At 41.3% G+C, this 16,423-nt stretch overlaps 1 protein-coding gene across 1 annotated transcript in view; it reads left to right on the top strand.

Annotated features, from left to right (window-relative positions):
- The first annotated feature begins 13,153 nt into the window (after positions 1-13,153).
- Positions 13,154-16,423, top strand: part of LOC134532983 (ecdysone-inducible protein E75) — a 247,832-nt gene continuing 244,562 nt past the window's right edge. Inside the window, exon 1 of the mRNA XM_063370080.1 lies at positions 13,154-13,618. Within this exon, the coding sequence (XP_063226150.1) occupies positions 13,447-13,618 (172 nt within the window). The 5' untranslated portion in view covers positions 13,154-13,446. The remainder of the gene's footprint in view (positions 13,619-16,423) is intronic.

Raw genomic sequence — 16,423 nt, 5'->3', positions numbered from 1 at the left:
AAAATAGCTTCCTGTTATTAGTTAAATAATTGTCAGTATGGGATCGGTAGTTTCAGAGATTATCCCCTACATCAAATCTTACAAACTTACACACGAACTTTACCTCTTTATAATATCAGTATAGATCGCAGCGTTTTTACGGGTTGTTTTCAGGTTACGAAACAAGCTGCTAGTTACGGTTCGTTTGCGGAACCAGAGTGACAGCACAGACACCCGCTCCGCTGGCTTGGACGGTGTACATGCCTCGTGGAGCGTGCGTCTCTCTAGCTGCGGTGTAGGTGGAGCTATGTTCGTGCGCAGGGTCGTAGCGCGTCTCTGGAGAGAACACGGGAGCTCTCTCCCCCAACTAGCTTTCACCCCTCGCGGCGGACGCCCGGCCCCTTCCAACCCCCCTTCCCTAGCAACCGTCTTCCAACCCCTTTTGTTTAATAGATAAAGTGACATTCCCACCCGCTCGCTCACCCTCCACGCGCGGCCATTAGCCGCCGAGCGCTGCCCGCGTTTAATTGCTAATGGCCTCCGCTGGCTCGCTCGCCAGGGGCTGGCAGCGCCGGGCGCCGCTCGAGATCGCCAGCTTCACTGGGCAGTCCCGAGGCGACGTGACGGCTATTCGAGTGTCGCTTCCTGCATCGAGTAGTGGGGAGACACGGGATACCCAAATAACTTAGAAAGTCACCACTCAGAACAGTCATAACTTAGAATTATCGAATTAAACTACGTAACTAAACTGCCATAAGTTATAACGATCACAACTTGGAAACACATAAGTTAGAACGATCATAAACACATAACTTAGAACGATCATAACTTGGAAACACACAACTTGAAAACACACAACTTGAAAACACACAACTTGAAAACACACAACTTGGAAACACACAACTTGGAAACACACAACTTGGAAACGCACAACTTGGAAACACACAACTTGGAAACACACAACTTGGAAACACACAACTTGGAAACACACAACTTGGAAACACACAACTTGGAAACACACAACTTGGAAACACACAACTTAGAAACATCATGATTTAGAAAGTCATAACTTAGAACTATCACAATTTAGAAACTATTATCTTAAACTGTCATAACTTATACGCATATAATTTTGAATCACACAACGCTGATACATTAAAAACATAACTTAGAAAGTGATGACTTAGAACTATTACAACTTAGAAAACATGACTTAGAACTGTCATAACTTAGAAACTCACAACGCCGAAACAGCTAGAAACGTCATAATTTAGATACTTCTATCTTGTGTGTTTCTAAATATGTGTTTCTAAGTTATGGCAGCACCCCAGGAGAAACAAACGGTGCCACTCCCAAGAGATTTGTATCCTTCACGTATTCTACCAGTCTTACGATACCAATAATTTTTTATGTATGTTTTGAAACGTAGTAAACATTTTATATATATAAATATGTGATAAAATGGTACCTAATCGTACAGCGATTCTCCTCCAGGCAACTAGGGCTACGATCCACGGCCTATTCCTTGTCCATTGCTCCTGACTTGTGACTCATATGACCACCTCTTGATTGCTTCAACATCGATCAAAAAAAAACTTAACTATGGTTCCTTTCAAGTAACTTGTCGTAAATTTGATGGTTCTCAGAAGTAGTCCATTCCTCCGTTGTCGTTCTGTCAACAGCATTAGTTAAAAACTCGAGTATCCGTCGAGTCACCTCGGAATCGCGCAGCGTTAAGAGGGCCTAAAGCGACGGATGTAGTTGTCAGAGTTCATAAACTTAATTCGTGTAATGCTTTGCAAGTGACAGTCGTACTACATTGTGTACTACATTTGAGATCTGTCAAATTTAAGATAAGATATATGGCACACTACACACTTCCCATGTATTTAATCCACCCATACTGAGGTGGCTCGGTTAAGGAAATTGACGTCTTTCCCCTTTCTTCGTCGTCCCAGAGAGGAATGAGTTTAATGGTACTACTGTTAGGAACGGTCATATTTGAGACGCGGTGGACTATGTCTCCTTCCCCAGTTTCCCCGACAGTTTGTGCGGATTGTTCTGAGGGAGTTTTCAGCAGCACAGCTGACCTTGAATCAGCTTGAAGTCATCTTTCACGTAGTTGGTAGCTTCCCAATAGATTAACTAGATTGTTGTGTTCCGTAACTGAGACAGCGCTGGTGGTAACTAGTTAACTCGCAGTCGCTTACAACGTTGATATCTATGCTAATTTAATTCGCATAATGTTAACGGTATCGAGCAGTCCCTGCCTGGGGTTAGGAATCGTCTGGAGACGGCATGCTGTGACGTACATAGTTGAAGTCTTTCTTTAACCTCAGCATCAGTAGTATAGCTTGGTCGGTACTGAAACTGGTTCCTGGCTTCAACTAATTTTGACGTGATAACGTCTTATAAATCGATGAACTCCGGCTGCACGCACGAAAAATTGTCATGTTCCGCCTGAGCCGAGCGCGCGAGAACCGACCAACCACCGTGCGAGAAAATCTTCTATAATGTCAAACAGGTTAAGGCGGGCTTTCTAATTGTTCGTGATTATATTTAAACAAATTATTTAATTTAAATTTGCAAAAACTGTAAATAATATTTGAAAATTAAAAAGTATGCAATTTTTCATCAATGTTTTCTTATGACGTTATCACGTAAAATTATCGTCCATAAACCGACTTTACAGACAACCGCCTTTTGTCATCAACCTTTATAGGTATTGGTGGCAAATCTCTCACAAATATCTACTAAGAGTGTTTTCTCTATATTAGAATTAATTACCAAATTTCGACATACCTTTAAAAAAAGATTTGAAAAAAAAAGTGAAGTCTATATTTTAAGCCACATCGGAGCAGAAAAAAGGGGGGGAGGGAATACTGACAGTATTCGCTGTTCTCCGTAAATTAAATAACCAATGCCGCAGGCAGCCAGGTCCACTCCTTTCGCGTTTTCATTATATTCCACCCCCCTTATCAGTCTTTCTCTCCCCCTTCCCCCCTTGACAGGGCTGCCACCACGTCTGCTCCCCTTTCCCGAGGTAGCAAATATTTATAATCCAATCTAATGCGCAGTTCGGAGGGTTCTCTTCTCTTCACCATCACCACAGAAAAAAAAAAGAGTTGGCTCTATGTCCTCGGTTTTTTTTTGTTCGAGGTGTTTTGTTGCAGGCATAGAAACTACTCGACATCGAGTGTTTCTTTTTTCCTCCCGTGCACTTCGAGACTACGAATATCGCGAGGCCTTATAGCGCATCCCAAGTTTCTGGTGGTTAGGTCCCCACACTCACTCGTGTAGGTATTGGCTTTATATCGAATTTAACGTCAAATATGGCAATGTAAAGCATTGTTTTCGACAATGTATACTCAGTGTTTTAATGTGGGGAAAGCGGAAATTACATATTAATACACGTTTTTAAACATAAATTAATAGTTACCTATCATGAACATTAAGCTCGAGTAATTTATGTTAAGTATTGCCACTTTATAATTGGACAGGAAAAAAATACAACCAGCATGTCGCTGGGATAATATCTTTTGTATTTCGTTGATTAGCATAATTTTTTCAAGCACAAGGATAGAGTTTTTACGTGATTTATTAAAGTTTTTTATATTGCAACAAAAATAATTCATGTCTTAGGCAAGTTAAATCCTATATATTAATATATTTGTTCGTTACGTCGAATTAGAAACAATATTTTGCGCTTTGAGTAATTTGTAATTATTTTGATTAGTTTGAATTTTCACTCGAACTAATCGAAGAGATTTACGTAAGAATATGATGCAAAAGAACTGGTAGTTTAAATATTTATTTTAGTGTTCACTTATTTTCACCCTTTTTGAACTAGTTGCGCAAAATATATACATAGATAATGTCCGAGTGGTCTCGGCCGTTGAAAGTGGAACATCTTTCGCTTTCCTAATATCTGAAAGACAACGAAAGCTTTCGGTAGAAAGTGTTTCTCGCACCCACCGACCTGTTGCACGGAATCGTTCCGGCGAGTACAAGCTCGGCATTCCTAAAACTTCGCGGTCCAACTAGACGCTAAGGAAAAAATATATATATTTTAATTTTTTCGCTGAAAATTATTTTGTAACTCGGCCCTAACTACCCTCCCGCTTTTACTAACTGCGGGTCCTTACACTGTTTGTTATTTTTTTATATTCTAGACATAGGTAGAGACCCGTGAAATTCGCGGGTTCATTTCGTGTTATGCTAAAATTCAAATAATTACCTTAGTGTTGCTTCAGTCATTGGTTAACTGTTAATCTGGAGGACTGAGGGCCAATTAGAGACCCTCATTCATAGAAGTAACGAATCACAGGCCACCCAGTCGCGACGACTCACAAGTCAGCAGCCAATGAACAGTTGGCATTTGCCCGAGTGTGTAGAGTGTAGTAGAGTCTATCCTGGAGGTCATTGAACCCGCGAATTTCACGGGTCTCTAGACATAGGTATCACCCGAAGCTTACAATAAGCTATAATCTTCGCCAGAGAATACATTTCTATGGCTGCAACCGATGTATTTTTGATGAATTACCTACATGTTTTCTTTCTTAAATACCTTTTTTCTTCTACAGGAGCTGTTAACTTAAACGAAATAACAACATGGACAAAAATTTAAAAAATGAAACTATTTACGGAAATTTCTGTATTTTATTGATTAGTTCTGTAATTCCAAAGATTTTTTTATGTGTAAACATTTTAGCTTTCAGTATGCGGCAATAAAAAGGAATTATTTCGTGAAAATGGAACGGAATGTCAATGAATGGAAATGTGTCACAAAGATGGTGGACCTACGTTAGCAACACAAACCAGAACATAGTCAATTTCGTAAATATTAGGGGACATACCAAACGTATTGGTGTGCCAAATGTTACTTTATGATACCTGAAAGAAACTCGCCCATTCACGAAATCCAGACCACACTAAGTGTTTTAACTTTCAGCTAGTCTCGGAATCTATTCGCGAAATATGCGATCACCTTATACACTGTCCCACCGGCAGCTACCACAAATTATTTGTCCGTGAGGACGTGTCAAAACTAACTTTGGTCCGATGGGAACGCAGTATGATGGTTAAGCATTTCAGTCTCTGTCCAAATTATGACGCGAGACTCGCAGGCCACGGTGAATAATGAAACATGCTCAGTGGCGTAGCTAGGATTTGTGTATGGGGGGGTGTTAAGAAGCATGCCCCCCCTCCCCCCCCCCGTATTAAAGCGGTGGGGTCCGGTGGTCCAACCCCCGGGAAAATTATGGATTTTAAGGTGTAAAATAGTGCTATTTTAGCAGTTTTCGGTACTTAAATTTAAATATTGTAATGGTAAAAATTTTAATATGAAATTTGTTTGAGTGATGAATAAGAAATTAATTAAAGATTTGGTGCTAAGGAGGGGGAGGGGTTTGAATCCCTAACCCCCCCCCCCTCCTGGCAACGCCCCTGAACATGCTTAAATACTTGTCGGTTTCGAAAAGGATATCCATTTAAAAAAAGAAAAGCCTTGAAAAATCTGTAATCGTAGGAAGAAAAAGCCGAAACGGCCGAGCTGTGTGCCGCGGTTTGTAATTTTTTTTATTTCCCTTAGCGGCGACCCGGGCACGCGCCCACGTGACGCGAGGCGGGCCCCGCATCGCGCGCCCGAGGGGGCAGGCAACCAGGCGAGGCTGGCCCGGCGCGACCTTGAACCCCGGCGGCCTGCCCCAGTGCCATTGTCCTCCCGAAATGCCGGCCGAGGGCACCTGCCCCCCCTCCCCCCCCTCCTACAGGCACCTTCCCCCCACCCCACCCCACCCCTCCCCGCGGGGCACTGCTGCCAACCCTCGCCGCCGAGGTGATCAGGCGCTCCCAATTAAAACATGAGCGAGTGCATAGCACGACGTCCACAGTTGAAATCCCACCGTTGACTTCAGCCGATGAAATTTCCGCGATGCATCCGACATCTGTTGGCAGTGTTAGTAAGTAACTGTATTAACTAACAAATGATTATCTCGAGACATCTGACGAGCAATCTGTAAGCACAGTTTTACAACATATAAATAAATATAGAAATTGTTAGCAAAAAATTCTAACCATAACACTTTTTTATGTACAATTTTTGATAGTGGCTTATTATTTTAATTTTTAAAGCAGGAATTACACCTGAGCATTGTGATGTCTCGGCGATTTCTTGCAACATTGTGATTGAAAAACATACGCAGTTTTCTAGTCCCGCCAAATTGGCTTCCTACTCTACTCTCATTGGTTGTTGCGCCGTGCGACAGTAACAGAAATAAAATATATTCATTTCCCTTCTGCGCGCACGACCTCTCTCTCCCATGCGCACGACCGTCTCATGCGCTATTGTGAATCTGTAGGTTAGAGAACATGGCGGTCAAATCTCGTGCGCACGACCTACTGAACGGTTACTGTTTTCTTTTTCTTTTTTCACCCAGTTCAAAGGGGGATTAGGACTCTCCATCTTGCGATTTCAATATTTTGATACCACTTCCAATAAAACTTCCGTGCTGATTTTTTTTTTGTTTGATACGGCATATGATTCAGCTCTTTCTACTTGTTTGAGTCAACATTCGTGAACTGGTGTGACCATCATGACAGTTGTAGTCGTCCACGTGAAATAATAAGTTGTTTTCTCGCGGCGCTTACAGTTTAGATGTTGTTGCAAAGAGGTATAGAAGGTCTGGGATATATGATTTATTCATTGACATACCAAAAATTATTGAAATATATAGTTAAGAATTAGAATTATTGCAAAAAAAAATATCGAGAAATCCAAGATGACGGGCCCTAATCCCCCTTAAGACTCGGTCTCACAAGCCATGCTGATTTAATTTCGATTTTTTTATAATTACTTTTATGTACTTTTTTAACTTTTTAACGTGATAAATACATACCTTGTAGTTGTTGTTCTCCATAAACATTTTCAACAGATTCTCAGTACAATGTCGTGGTTGAAAAAAAAAATTGGTTGTCTGTAAAGTTGTTTTAAGGACAATAGTTTAACGTGACAACGTCATAACAAAACATTGATGAAATTATTGCATACTTTTAGGAATAAAATTGAATCATTATTAATGTATTATCACTATTTTGTATGGTTACAAAGAAGGAGTGAAATGAAATCTACAATTTATTGATAAATTTACTTTTATTTGCACTCATCAATTCAAATATGTTTATTACTTTAACGAACAGATTATTTTAACTATAATGTTTATACATGTTTGCTATTTAACTTCTTCCAATCTGTGTTATTCTGTTAAGGATAGGACGATGATAGGAGAAGTAGGAAACGAATGGGAGTGTTTCAAGTTAAATGTGCCTCAAAACAGTCAAATCGATGGTTGTTCCAATCGAGTGGAAGAGAGATAGATACGTTGCAAGCGTACAATGAGCGTAACGGGACAAAGAGTAACGGGATAATGTGCGAAACGGGACAATGAGTCATCCTTTTTCGTGCGTGCAGCCGGCGTTCATCGATTTATTAGACGTTTTCACGTCAAAAAGCGCGCAAGTCTTCGTAATTATCATCACTTGCGCTCCTTTTTACACCCATGACATCACACTGAGTGAATATCTGTTGAGAATATTTGTGGCCGAAAAACAAATGCAAGGGGAGTTGCCTGGTTTAGATTTTAGAAATAGCCCTTAGATAACAGTAAAGACAGAACAAATTTTAACAAAATCAACTTGGTATGTGAGATAGAATCTTAAGACTAGTGGATTTGATCTGGGGGTCCCGGCCCATTTTCAAGTCCTGAAATTTTCGGGATATAAATTTCCTTAACCCGGAATTTTCGGGAGTGTAAAAAAAATGGCATGAAACATACATCATTAAACGAAAAATTTCCCAACGAAATGCACTAATTTTATCTGTCACTGACACTTTGACTTTAATGTCCGCCATCTTGTTTCAACAGACAAACAGAGAATTTGTGACGTTGTGAGTGAAAAGGCTTTGCATCGCGTAAGATGTATTATTTATTCATTTTTTTGGGTTAATTAGAATAAATTACCTAAATTAATTGTTACAAACTAAATTTGGAAGTTATTTTATTAATGTTTAAAGGCTATAATGTGGAACGAGCTTACAAGTATTTATTAGCAATCCCTCCAACTTCAGTCGAGTCTGCACGTGCTTTCTCGGCAGCAGCAGACATGTGCAGTAGATAAGGAAGCAGACTGGGTGACCAAACATTGGACGCCTTGTTATTACTTCAATCGTATTTTCACAATTTGCAAAAAAAAAAAAAAACTATATTTAAAATATGAAGTTGTTGGCTATAATAAATGTGAATTTGACTGATTCTTAGTTTAATATATGATTTTTTTTTGTTACTACACAACTTGTGTTGAAGTCGAAGGCTCACTAAAGTTTATGGAGCTGTAATTTTTTGTTGATATATAAATTGGTTATTTTATTAATTACATATAATATTGTCAATTATTTTAATTTAAGGAGATCTCATTTATTTTTGTGGTAAAATGATTGTGATTATTTGAATTCAATTACGATTACTCGTAAGTGACTATTGTGTAAGGACATATATTTTACAATTAAAAAAAACACTGATTTTTACAACCTTTTTGTATCTTTTTATTTGCCATTCCGAATCCCGGGATTGTACCGGGATCCCAGGATTGTCTGTGCACAGTTCCGAAAACACGGGATTAGAAATAAAAAACCGTGATCATATTCTCTACTTAAGACGCATTCCACTGTATTCTGGGATGTAGTTTTTCTTGTAAAAGTTAGCCTATGTTTGTAACCACTGTTGACAGAACAATAGTGTCAATTCTGAGATAAGTTACATGACACGGACCATAACTAGCTCCCAAACGGTGTATAATGCACTATAAAAAGGGGACTGTCTGTAAAGTCGGTTTACGGACGATAATTTTACGTGATAACGTCATAAGAAAACATTGATGAAACATTGCATACTTTTTAATTTTCAAATATTATTTACAGTTTTTGCCAATTTAATTTAAATAATTTGTTTAAATATAATCACGAACAATAATTAAAAAGCCTGCCTTAAACTGTTTGATATTATAGAAGATTTTCTCTCACGGTGGTTGGCCGGTTATTGCACGCTTGGCTCAGGCGGAACGTGACAATTTTTCGTGCGTGCAGCCGGCGTTCATCGATTTATAAGACGTTATCACGTCAAAAAAAACTAAGTTTTAAAATGTCTTAAGACTTTTAATATAATCTTGTTACAAATAGAATTGGAGAAACTGTTCTCACTTCTCTGAAAGTAGTTTTTCTTATTATACGAGTATGTATATTATTTACCCTAACCTTTTTTTAAAGATTTTTATATAATAATAGACGTATCGCTTCCGCGTTCTCTTATGGAAACCAACCAAGGACGGGGGAGGGGCTGTTTAAATGCAATCGCTAGTAGAATTCTTTTTTAATTTCCCTACTTTCGTTGCTGTTTATTTTTTAAACAATGTTCACGTAGACCTCATTATTTTCTGACGTTTATTACCGAAAAGTAATGTATTAGGCTCGGCAATTTGAACGTGTATGTGTCATTAAGTAGATAATCCCCTATTAGTATCATTGGGTCTGACCTTCAGTTTTAAATAACTCACAGCAATAAATAAAAATAATAGGATTTCATTCGTCAAGGCTTTCGAGCCTTTCACATTTTGGTTTTCTCTACATTCATGACCACTTATATAAACCAAATTAACAGCTTCATACAAGCGCAAATGCACAATGTATTCTTTTAAATCTTTTTCGTGTCAAGTAATAGTATTTTCAAAAAATTAACTTTAGGCAAATTGCCTCTGAGCCAATAGTAAGGTCTAATTCTTTAAAAGTTACTTATATGAAGCTAGTATTCAAGCATATCTTAGATGTTTGTAAAATGAAATCGAAATGATATTATATTCCACTAATTTCTGCCAATTATTGGTTATGGTGTCTGCTTGGTGCATTACCACCCTACGATATCGTGTGTATTACATGTTACCTACAATTCAAGCAGTTCCCATTTATCGTTTGACATTTATTTATTTAGGTTTGGAGTTGGCGAAAACGGCCCATTTAATAGCGTTCCAACTAAGTGATATCTATTATTTAGTTAAATGTGCTCTTGTTAACATTTTTATTACAGTTTAGTATTACAAAATTAAGTTCCAGAAAAGGTAACCTTTATAAATTTTATTTAAAAAAAATAGGAATGATCTTGCCAACCTTGTTTTCACACGTTTCATAACCCAGTTATTTTAATATTTATTTGCCAACTTATTGCTTGGTTACAAGTAGTTTATAATAACAATATATTTTAAATGGTCTTAAAGATGAATTTTTAAGGTTGTATTACTCAACGATCTTTTTAAGAGAAAACAAAGTTTAGAATCACCCTGCTAAGCGTTGTCGGTTTTTTTCTCCCAAAAGACCTTACTTATGTTATTTTATTTATACATTTATATAGCTGATACCATACGCTTAAGAGGTGAGCTGTCAACTTGGTATGTAAAATCAAGCAACTTGCATAACACAATTTTATGAACGCTTTTCCTCTCCGAAGCCAAATATTCGATAGTTACGTAATCCTCGGTGACTTGCAAGTGTTTGTAGCCTCATGATGCTACAGTTTTTTTCTTCTTTCGAGCAGAGATAATTCAACGTGACCGATTCACGTTGTCTTATTTCTTTTTTGCTTCAATCCATTCGCGCGTTCAGAGCAAATTCGCGGCCTTGATTCGCGGTTCCCGGTCCAAGTTTCAAGGCTGACGCGTTTCTGCCAGGCTGGTACAGTCTGCGTCGCTTAAACTCTCTCGGATTTAACATTCCCCGGGAGCAGTGCCGATGGCATGCGCATCGTTATCACAGCAGTTTCTGTTAAACAACTCGGTGTGATTGACAGTGCTCGCAAACAAACACCACGTGATGCTTTGCAAGTAACAGTTGGGAAACGGGTACCACTGGCGCTACTTTTGGGAACTGTCGAATTTGAGACAAGTTGCGGGACACATACTGTAGTTACGGGAGCGATTATCGTTGGTGGCCTCCGACCGAGAACACTCAGTCTAGTTCAAGTTTAATCCAGTAGCGGGACCAGCGTGGTTGAGTTGTCAGATCAGATATCTCCCTCCTCCCCTACCACAAGGTGATCCGGCGCTAGTTCCCGCCAGGGCAGAACACAGGATTTTTTTTTTTCGCGAGCGGAAAACGTGGCGGACGTTTCAGTGAGTCTGCGGGTATTCTCCGTGATGATTCCGTAACCCCACCCATCCAACCCAACCCATTGATTCCGTAAATGCTCATTTCTCACCACTTCACTAGAGGCTAGGTTACACGGTGTTAAAACCGCTGTAACAGCGAAATTGAAAGCCAAAAACCGAAATGGAAGTCAGTATGCATCGTAACCCCGAAATTCAAAGCAAAACATAAAATGTAGCTAAATTTAACCTTATTACCTAATTTTGTCTATTAAAACGTATAATTAATTTCATAAATATTTAGAGTTAACGTTTATTTAAAAACCTAAACTATTATGTACTAAGTAAAGAAAATTATTTATTTTACGTGTTTTTTTTTAAAGTAAAGTAAATAAAAGCAGTCTATACGTGATACCACATCTCACAACTTATATGGTGTCCAATAAATTTTATTATCTATAGAATTGTAATTTTTTTCCTACTATTAGGGCTAACCCCAAGCATGAAAAAAATATTTCGTAACTCAACCTGGCCGTCTTGGTACTCGGGCCCTGGGGATTTTGCCACTCCCCACCCCTTGCTCCCCCTTCTCAGCGGCTGTGGGAAGGTGCGAAAGTTCGGTGTGTTGCTACCGAAAGCTCATTTCGCCCGGGCGGCAGTTACAGTTTTATGCACGCGAAAAGACCGCCGGGTTGGACCGTTGCGAAACCCCGCGCTGCCCACGCCGTACGTGCGTATCCGCCCATTGAGTGGGATCATGCGCCTTATCCCCTCCCGCACCCCAATTCCTCCCCCTCTCTCTCCCCTCCGTCACCAGGCGCCACGGTGCTCGTTAAAATTGTGCAAACAACCATCGACATTGGTAAAAGTGCTCCCCTTGCACCGGTTTTCAAGCGCCGTTGATCGCTCTAGTTACTGCGGCACCACGCGTCGCCGCGAGACGTTTCAAGTAGTCGTCGAGTTACGGCCTCGGCATTTAACTATAAGGCCACAAAAATCGAATATCGTGAAATATAGTTAGTGTTTGAGGTTCAATATCATACAGAACAATATCAACAACGATAATAGTACGTTAATTTCAATCGCAAAGATGTTATTTTGTAATGCAAACAAATAATTTATAAAACTAGTAAATTTCAAGAATCAGTCGCTTAGCACTGAGCGCAAAACCTTAATCGCCATTGACGAATTCGTTAGCTAGACGTAGGTGAAAAATCCCGTGCGAATGCGTGCCTATTGTCACTAGCTCACCAAACATCTATTAAGCAGGGAAAGTAAAAAAAGTTTACTCTCTTACAAGAACTATCTTTTAGTTTTAATGCTGAAAAGGAATTGTTTTCACGATTTTTTTTTGTTTTTGTTGTGTAGCCTATTTCAACCATTTTTAGATGCAGGTAAGAAGCGAGGAAGCTTTAGCTGGAACAAAAGCGAGCCGTGATTGAGCTGAGATAGTTTTGTCTCAATGAGCGCATGGGCGAGCCAGTCTTCCAGGGAACAGAGGTGCGATGGCGGCGGGTGCCGTGCTGTTCGTGGCTCGGCGCGCTGGAGGATCGGCGAGCCAATAATAGAAACTGGAGCGTACTTCGCGGCGAGAGTTGTCAACGTCCGGACCCGACCGCTCTTAGGCGCGCTCGGCGCTGCTCGCTCTCTTTGCGCGCGCGCCTGGCAATCGATAAGCTCCCGCTCTCCCCTCCTCTGCCCCTTTTCCCCCTCCTTCCTTTACCCCCACCACGGCCGCCGCCGTGCCGCCCCTCCGCCGCCACGGGTTCAGGAGCCGCGTTCAAGGACAAGGTTAAAGCACTGCTGAAAATTCCCCGAGCCTGGGGTCCCGAATGCGGCCGAGGCCGCCTCCCCTCCCCTATACTTGCCTTCCCTCCCCTACTCGCTCCCCCTTCCCCTCCCCGCCCTGCGCCCGTCTAGGTCAGGCCTTTGAACACAACCACAAGCGACAGTGTTACGTGCGCCATACGTAATATCGGGCCGGAGCCTCTGTTGTGTCGCCGGCGAGTGGTTTTCGACTCAGGGAATCGAAAAAGACCGCGCGCGTGTTGGGGTGTTGTTTGTGACCGGGAGGTGGGATCTGTCGGGCGCGCCCTTGAACTTGGACTGCGACCTCGGAGTGCGCGCGGCGACGTCGATAAGAGTGGTTTCCTAGCCGGAGCGGAGGAGCTGTTCTTCGCCGCCGCCGCCGCCGCCGCCGCCGCCGCCGCGGAGAGGAGATGCTGGGCGCCTTCCCGCCGCCGGCGACCTGAGCGACGAGCGTAGGCGGCGCATCCCGCCGCCATGCAGCCGGACGCCAGGGACTTCCGCGCGCCCGTCGTGTCCTCGTCCACGTCGCCTCCTGCCGCCTCCGCCGCCGCCAGCTCGGTCATGCGGCCGCCGCCGCCCCCGCCGCCGCCGCGGGCCAAGCCGGAGCGCGGGCACGAGGAGCCTTCCAGCTCCATCCCCGACCTGGGTGAGTGTGCGTCCGCAGACGCGGGCGACGTGGCCCTTACGTGCTATGTGTGCACGAGCAAGTCGGCAGCCGCGTGGTTCGGAGCCATTGTCATCACGTTACCTGTGTGACGCAACACCTTTACCTTTGACGTGTGCAATGTATATTCCAGGCAATCTAAACGTTTCTTGTTCTACTTCAGACAGACATGTCAACAACAACGCGTAATTCCACTTAAAACACAGCCAATCTTGCAACTGTTCTAACCGAAATCATGTCACTACAAGTTGTTTCCAAATTTAACTCCTTGTTTGACTGAAGGGAATCTAAGAAAGACGTTTGAAGCGTTCAGGTTAATTGGAACTGGAAGGCCTATAAGCAAAGTTCACGCTCGACATCGATTCTGTGGTATGAATGCCCCCCTTTTTTTCCTGTGATGATGTGAGGCTTTTGAATAATTTTAAAGAGACGTGAACTGTCTTGCGAGTTGTCTTCCAAACTAGTCTAGAGCATAAAAAAATATATAATCGTGCTAACAGTTATTCTCTGTAAAACCGTGTTATTTCAAATACTGCAACGCAATGCCGTGTCGGGTAGTCGGACCTTTTTAAGTGTTGTTCGAGACTTCTGTTAGCAGGAAAAGAAAATGTAATCCTTATCTTCCAAAACACCGTGAATGACGTGTCATGCATAACCTCAAAATCACAAGTAAACAGTGTCATCTCTCCGAATCCTTGGAGTTGCCCTTAGCTTAAGGAATCGTTGAAAAGTGCATCTTAAAGGATGTTAGCCATTTCCCAATATTTGCGAGGATCGTGAAATTAACACCGATAAAACTTTTCGTCAAATAATTAGACGCTTGCGTTTACCGTGCTTTCCTGTGGGCTAAAGTTTTTCATGTATTGTAAACTGATTAACTTAAACATGTGCATGATAAATATCGGTTTTAAAAAAGATCACGAAGTTTGTAAACAGTAAATATCTGACCGCAAAAAATGTGATATTTTTATACGCCAGTTTGTAACGTCAAAACAATTTAGACTTGCTTTTTTCCGACTAGTTTCTCACTTCTCACTAGATACGTCCTTTGGATAAACCTAGTATCCTTACGTTTCGGAAACAGCCACTAGTGTTTACTTTTTGGATTAAAGACAACCTGATTTTGTCTCAACGTGCGATCACGCATGTTTGACGTCAATGCCGCCGCTTTTTTTTTTCTGTTTCCTACGCTTTGAGTGCTGATTAGCCGATAATAACAACGCAGGTGTTGGCGGTACTGGTTTGTAGCGTCGCCATGTTAAAGCTCAGAGACGCCGAAGGCGGCAGGGCTCTTTGTGATCGCGCCGATGTCAAGAATTTCAATCTGCCTGTGGCCTTCTGTCTGGCAGCAACCATCGCGAGGCGAATCTACAAATACAAAAAGTATGCTTATCTTTGCCAAGATCTCGGCAAACCTTTCACGAAACCAACTCGACGGCAAAGATAACCGCGCTGACAGGACGAGAGAAAACGTCAACATCAGGAGAAAAAAAAATCGCGTGTGACAAGACTGCCCCAGCAACTCCTAATGAAATTAACTGTCACTCACGTAGCCCGGTTTGGCAGACAAACGAAGTCGAACCAGCGAACTCTCTAACCAAACAAGCACACGCTTGATATTTTAACGACTGCTGTAATTATATTATTTTATTTTTTTAAGTTGCTTCCAATGGGATTGTGTAAAACAGTTAGTGTTATTATGTATCTGTACATTTTTCGGTTACGTTGTTGAGTGGCATACAAAAATTCTTTCAACACACCATGTCAAATTTTTTGTTTGTTTTTATAAATGATTTTCATCCTAAAAATTCAGCGTTGCCACATTACTTAACGAAATTGATTTTTAAACGGCCACATTTAAGTTTAAAATAATAATTATTTTAGTGGTACTGGTACACATCTACCCACTGTCAAATTATCTAAAGCAATTCAACAATCAAGTCACATTTTCAAAGTGCCTACGTCTTTGATACGTCACATTCAGCCAGTAAAAAAATAAAATTAGTTGGTGTAGCATCTTAAATTAATAATCGTTTGTGCTGGCAAATAATCTTTTATGCCACCAGCACGCTAAAAATTAAAAAAAAAAGTGTACTTTTACGTTTAATATACTCGAGCAAATGTATCCCTTGTTCGTAGCCTGCTGACTTGTGAGACGTCTCAACTAGGCAACCTGACCTATGATTCAATAATTAATGAAGTACCACAACAGTCGCAGGAAACCCCGCATTTTGAAACTACTCTGGGAGCGGGCATTGGCGTGTCCCGAAGTTGGCAGCACCGCGATCTGCACGCGGCACCTCATTAACGCGCTCCACTCAACCCTGCGGCCCTTCACAGCCCGAGAGGAAAGGAAACGAGGGACGATCTTTTTTTTTTACCCCTGCTGGTTTTCAGAACTGCTCGGAATACGCGACGTTTGTAAAAAAAACTGTGAACGCCCTCGCTTTACTCGCCGTATAATCAATTAAATCTAATATTATTCCATGTATGTATATATAAATGAAGTATCGGTACCGTTAAGCGCTAGTCGCTTAGTTTTAGTTAGAGTTATTTAAGTTGTGTCTAATTTTAACAAGGTTCACTTTCCTTTACCAAATGCGCCGGCTTCTGTGGTCAGTGGTGTACCATCCTCACATTCTCAACCTCTCGTGGCGTGCTTACTTATGCGTGATAGTAACTCAACTGTCTACTTAAAAAAAAAAATTCCCATGTCCTATCCTAGGACTAGTGGTAGCAGAACTATCGGGTTCAGAGACGCGACGTGGAACTTCTGATGATAATGGA

Source organism: Bacillus rossius, chromosome 6, assembly GCF_032445375.1.
Source record: "Bacillus rossius redtenbacheri isolate Brsri chromosome 6, Brsri_v3, whole genome shotgun sequence".
NCBI lineage: Eukaryota > Metazoa > Arthropoda > Insecta > Phasmatodea > Bacillidae > Bacillus > Bacillus rossius.
This window is presented reverse-complemented; position numbering and strand designations above follow the sequence as displayed.